Source organism: Eurypyga helias, unplaced genomic scaffold (assembly GCF_000690775.1).
Source record: "Eurypyga helias isolate BGI_N326 unplaced genomic scaffold, ASM69077v1 scaffold23586, whole genome shotgun sequence".
Lineage (NCBI taxonomy): Eukaryota > Metazoa > Chordata > Aves > Eurypygiformes > Eurypygidae > Eurypyga > Eurypyga helias.
This window is the reverse complement of record NW_010254964.1, coordinates 1,884-8,344: the sequence shown is the minus strand read 5'-3', so window position 1 is coordinate 8,344 and position 6,461 is coordinate 1,884. Positions and strand designations below refer to the sequence as shown.

Sequence of the window (6,461 nt, the reverse complement as noted above, 5' to 3'; positions counted from 1 at the left end):
GAAGATGGACACCAACAGGAGCGTAAGCTGGAGCAGCCAGGGCTCGGGGAGCTGGGGTAGGGCTGCGGGCAGGCTCTCCGTTGGCCCCGGCAGTACCCGGAGGAAGGAGTTGAAGGAAATCCTCCTGCAGAGCAATAGCTCTGGCAGCACCATGCGGTTTGCCTCCACTCAGAAGACATCCAATGGCAGCAGTCTGTTGGCAGGGCCATACCAAGAGCAGAAGCCGGAGCAGAGCCCCGAGGTGCTATCACTTGCCCTGGATCCCCTGGAACACGAGTGGGCTGCTGACGGTGGCCCAAGGTGACACGGACAGCATCATCAGGCTGCTGGACCTGGATCCCAGCCTGCTGACCAGGAAAGACTTTGTGACGGGCTTCACCGCTCTCCACTGGCTTGCTAAGCACGGCCACCATGAGAGCTTCATCCAGGTCATCTCCCACGCCCAGAAGAAGGGCTACCCTGTCAATGTGAACATCCCCACGGCCAGCGGCGGGCTCACCCCTTTGCACTTGGCCGCTCTGCAGGGACATGAGCTGCTCATCAAAGTGCTGGTGGGAGCTTACGGGGCGGACACCAGCCGCAGGGACCACAGCGGGCGCAAGGCTTGGCAGTACCTGAGGGCAGACACCTCCAGGGAGCTGAAGGAGCTGGCGGGGGCCTTGGAGGAGGACTTGGCCCAGCTGCGCTCTCACAACACCAACAACAACTGTAAGTCATCTAGAGAGGCCAGGGCAGGGCGGGACTGTGTGGACTCCGGGCCGGAGGGGAAATCCCAGCATTCCTGGAACCTGTCGACCCTCCAACGCTTTGTCAGACAGGCATTTGCTTTCTTCCAAGAGCACTGAAGCTCCCCTGGCCTATTCGCTTGCAAACCCATGCTGAGTATCAGCCAGATGGGCCTGCAGGGAGCTGGGAAATTGGTGAGGGCCAGCGCTCAAAATCCTGTCCAAACAGGGATTAATCCCTGCACAGGGGCACTGCAGCCACCCTGGGTCTCGTGTGGTCTTTTGGGGCTGTGCTGGTGTCATACTGTGGGCCCTCCTTCCCACACTGGCTCACACGCTGGCCCTGCTGCGGGGAGCTCCTTCACCGACACCCCGCATGCCCACAGGGGATGTGACCCACTGTGGGAGGTGGCGTTCAGTGCTGGAGGCCTGGGGTGGGTGTTTGGGCTGCCCGTCCTGGGCTGCCAACAGACTTGTGTGTGACTGTTGGTGGGTCACACAACAACTCAGTGACTTGGCTATCGGTGCCGCCCCGGATCCCAGCAATGCTGTGAGGTTGGACGGGTCCTGGCACCTCTGGTGCTTGAGCAGAGGCACTGGCAGAATGTCAGTAAATATTTCACAACCATACTCTGAGATGCCAGAGGCCTGGCACTGGGCTGATGATGGAGAAGCAACTATGTCTTCAGAAACAACCTCCCCCCAAACACTTTTTTATGTACGCTTCTCTGCTGGCAGGGAGAGTGGGTACAGGCAAGCAGACCGCCCCACCGAGCTGCAAACGCTTTCCAGCTCCCTGTGAGATCCCCGAATCTCCACCACCTGTGCCTCCTCTGGGTTGCTGTTTGTTTATGACAGATAAAGCTGTTTCTTGGTGAAGTAAGAGCTGGAGTACCCAGTGTGGCAGGGCCCAGAGAAGTCTTTTGAAGTGCAGGACAATTCCCACTGGGAACCTCCATCCAGGGGAGTCTGAGATGCTCAGCCCCACTGAAGATAGGGGCTGGAGCGGAGGAGGGATGCCTGGCAGGGCGACATGCAGTGGCTCCTGCAAGGACTGGAGTCCAGCAGCAGCTCTGGAAAGATGATTCATTGCTCAAAACCATGGAAAAACTATGAAGTCTGCGAGATTATCTTTGTTGCTACTGAGGTCACTCAAAAATGCTCGAGAAACATCCCTACAGCAGCATAACCCTGTGTGTATGTCCTGGCATTAAAGGGACAAAGCCTCTCCTCGCCTCTGTGTTTTGTTCACTGAACGGAGCTCTGCCCACCTATTTCAGGTCGCTTTTCACATTCTCAAAGGCCAGGGCTGCTTCAAAATATCTTCAGAAAAACAACTGCCCCTTCCTCTTTTTCATCAGCACGAGACCATTTCTATCTCCTTAAATAGCAGTTCCGTTTGAGAAGTGACTCTCGGGCAGCAAGTGGGGAGTTTCTGTTCCCCATCGCAGCGCCGTTCGGAGGGGATTCAGTTTCTGGGGGTCTGCAGAGGTGACCGAGGGACTCAGATGGTCTCTGGCCTGGCTGTGTGGGTGAATTTGCACCTTGATGCAGAAAGATGCACGGGGAACTCCCTCGAGGGAATTGGAGGCTGTGGGTTTCACAGACCCTGAGCAAACCCCCTTTATCAGATGGTGCTCTGAAATGCTGCTCGGACAGTGGAATTACCCGGTCTGCAGCGGAAGATACATGGAAGAACAGGCTCCGGATGAACGGACAGTGATCCAGTGTCTGGCTAATGGCCAGTCCAGGTGACTGGGTGGGCACATAGATGTGTCTGGACATCTTTTTCATCACCGAGATCAGCAGCAGTCTCATACAAAACACACTGAGAATGTATTTAATGACTGATCTACACTAGTTTTGTAATGCTTTAACAGATTAAAGACCATGGCAACACAGCTCCTTCCAGAACGTCCCTGCCACATCCATGCCACAGTTCAGCTGGCTGGTCACGCAGCGCCAGCTGCACGCACAGCACTGATCTCCCAACACCTGTGATTGCTAGTTCTGGTAACCCAGGTGCTGTTGGTAAGACAGGTGGGTGCACATCTGACTACTGTTTGACCTGTTAGTCCTCCGTCACCCTTCCGCAGCGGCGTGCTGTCAGGGAGAGGGTGCGGGACTGTGCTGACATCCTCCTCTGAGTAAGGCACAGAGTAAACAGTGGAATTAGTGAGAGTTTCCTTGAAGGAGCCGTTTCCTTGGCGTTTGTACCTGCAGCTTAGTCATGCTCCACCAGGAAACCTGGACATCAGCATTCCAACTGAAAGTATAACTGGCAAATGCTACATTAAAATATGACTAAATGATTCTTAGTGTTTTCCTCCCTTTGACCAAAACCCCCTAAAGGCAGCTTTTCCCCCCACCTTTTGGTCATGGGTTTGAAGCTCTACGCTGCTCCGAGGCAAAGCAGGCAGATGCTTCAGGAGTAAGAGCCCTGCTCCTGGGGGTGGTGTGAAACCCACTCATCAACACCAGCCCTGTGTGCCTGGCCTGCAAGGGCTCCTGTCACAGAGCAGAACAAGGGTCTTCTTCAAATCACAGCACCCTTTCTGCTGCTGTACATTGTGTGTGCCCCCAACACCACGCCACTTCCAGGCACCCACCCCCTGCCTCACAGGGTTTATCTTCGTACCCACAGGCAGCGGGTCTGGAGATACAGACACGTTGCAAAAATATTCCTCTAACTTTGCTTCTCACTCCGAAAACAAAAGCATATCCACCAACATCAGTGGACTAGAAGAGCCAAACTCTTTAGATTTTTTCTTTAAAGCCTCTGTGGACGTGTCAGCCACCGTGCCTTAGCCCAGTTCTGCAGAGACCCCTCATCCCCCCCGCAACTCTCACAGGGAAGGAGAGCTATGGGAACAACAGAAACCATTCAAACCCAGAGGTATTTGTGTTGGTTAAGGTTCTGCAGAAGACTGATGTTAACCCAATTTTAATTTGTATTAAATTTACTTTGTGCTGTCCGTTAATGTCCAGTTTGAAAAGCAGATTCAGTCAGATGGGGAAAAACAACGTGAGGGATCATTTTCCAAATCAGCTCCTCGGTATAAGCCACTTCCAGCTAATAAAAATAGGACAGTAATGATAGCAATCGGGAGACTAGCTAATAAATAGTCATAAATAGTTCAATCTATTGCTCAGGAAAGCTTTCCCACAAGTATCACACGGAAAACTCTTCCCATTCCCCAGTGTATAACATCACATTTTTCCCCCTCAGCCAGGCCCTTGTAGACCCAATTAGAGGAGCTCTGCTTGCCAGCAGTGATGGGGAGAGGCAGGGGGTGGTTCGCAGGGCTCCAAGGCTGATCTTCCATCCTCAGCAGCGCCTACTTCCTAAACACCCGCTTCAGAGGGAAGAGCACAGGAGAGATTTAAAAACCATTGGGGTAGAAGTGTTTGCAGCACGCGGGCGTCTGCTGAAACCTATCTGGCAATGCTGTCTGCTGCCCTCCTCATGCAGTGACTTACTCCTTCCCACGACAACGAAGTAGGAACGAGACTCTTAACAGACAGGAATAGAAGCTAGGAGACACCTCTGGAGTGTCCTGAGGCTGGTAAAACTCCCACCCTTGCTCTCCTGTGCTCACAGGAACCTCCAGCACACCACAGGAGGGAGAGAGTGCCGTGAGCTCGGCACGTATTCGTTATGCGTTTACACGTGCTTGGCATATGCTGCTGCCCTGCGTTATTCGCTACCGACTGTAACGTGAAGGAGATAAACCTATTTACTTCCAACACGAAAAGCAGCAACACAGAAGGTGTGGCTGCCTGAAGCTTCCTCAGGAAGCTGCCACCCAGGAATTGAGCCACCACAGCAGGCTGAACCCAGAAAACAGCACCGGAGCGCCTTGCAGCCCTCAGCGTCAGGGTGTGCTTTGCTGCAGCCACATCTGAGACAGGCTTGCACCTGCAGTTATTTCCTGCTGGCCAGAGCATCTATCCCATGTCTGCAGAAGGGAAAAGAGCAGCAGCCACAGCCTCCACCTCCCTGTGCTAACTAGGCGATGTTCCACAGGCCCCAGTTAATGCCGTTGGGAAGTTGGAACTGCTCTGAGTGGCTTAATCCCTTCTTTCTTACATAGCTGTGAACTCTTCCTTTGAGCAGCATCTTGAGTTACTACCCTTCTGCTGAGAATATTTTAAATTAAACTGCCCCCGTGGCTGGCATCAAGACCAGCTCGGTACAAGCAAACACAGCTCCAAACAACTCAGGTTATTAGGTACTCTAGGGAACATGCCAACATCATGTACTACAGTCTATAGGAGCATTGCATCTTGCAGGAGATAAATCTATCGACTGCCCTTCCCCTATTCTTCCCTTCCCTCCTCCTTTATATCCTACGAGAAACTTCCTGTCATCTGAATATTCCACTGCACGTACTCCACAGCCAGGCTCCAAGGGCTGCCCTGCCCCACGTCCTACCCGAGAGCAGCTCCTGGTGCTGCAGGCACAGGGGCCAGACCCACTTGGGCTACCAAGCTGCCATCCTCAGCTGGCCACAGACACCTCAAGAGCCACCTATGGCTCACACAATGGATGGTCAGGGCAGTGCTGACACACTGCTGACTCACAACAGGTAGTCTCGGTGTGTTCAACGAGCACTGTGTTCTTGCTCCCTAGGCAAGTAACATTTCAGCATGTGCCCAGTACTGTAGTGGCATCTCTCCTACTGTTCAACATTTCCAGTTCAGACACACTCTTCCATTAATTCAGGAATGTTATAGGACTGGCCAAGGGGCCTAGCTACACTCACAGTCTACCCTGGATCATGTGGGACAGAGTGATGGAGAGAGTCTGCAGCTGTGACACAAGCCAGCCAGAGGGAACAGACATCCAACGAGCAAGTGTAACGTAACAGAGAGTGTCAGATGAAGACTGATCTGGTTCAGCAAAACGTTTTGTTAGTTCGGATTCCCCTCACCTACCACAGCACACCCCAAACGGGAAGCCACCTTACTCCAGAGGAGCGTTTTCAGCGTGCTTAGCATTCCAGCCCCATAAAACACATCGAGCAGCTATACAGACACACCCTGAGCTAATTCAGACAACGCTTCTTACTTTTCTGAGTAACATTTCACAGATCCACCAGAAATGTAATCCAGTCTTGCGTAGGGTTAAGCAGGAAGAGGGCAACACTCCAGAGTTACTGTAGCCACAATGCTCTATGGATCAAGTAAAATTTGCCTTTTTCAAATCTGACTCTAAAAGACTTCTTTACAAAAAAAATCAATTTGTCTAATAAAATATTTTCTTCAAATTAACTCCTCTAAAATCTGTCCTGATTTTTACCTTTTTTCTTGAAAAAAACAGAACGCTTTGCTCCCAAATGTTTACACTAAGTGAAAAGGATGACACAGCCGAGACTGTCTGGAAGGAGCTGACAAGGTTTCTCAGGCTAAGTGAGATTACATTCACAGTGATGTTTGTTTTTATTCTCTGTTACTACCCCACCATATATATATATGAAATAATTTCAACCAAGTCACTCAGGTCCGTATTTATTAGTAAGCCTGTACACTGTCAATACTCACGATGATGCCTGAAAGAACACTAATAGACACAGTCTTCATGTTTCAGATGCAAATTACTTCAAGATTTTCTCAGTTAACATCAGTAACCCAGACTAGTTTATATAAAATAAAATAAAAAAACCCCAAACCCAACCAAAAAAACCCCAGACATTGTGGATTACAGTCCAAGACCACAGAAGGACTCAATCGGGG

At 51.4% G+C, this 6,461-nt stretch overlaps 1 protein-coding gene across 1 annotated transcript; it reads left to right on the top strand.

Annotated features, from left to right (window-relative positions):
• The first annotated feature begins 151 nt into the window (after positions 1-151).
• LOC104510815 (ankyrin repeat domain-containing protein SOWAHD-like) lies at positions 152-845 on the top strand. The gene is given in 2 exon segments (XM_010153184.1): positions 152-280; positions 282-845. Coding segments are annotated over 2 exon segments (693 nt in total).
• Positions 846-6,461: the final 5,616 nt, after the last annotated feature.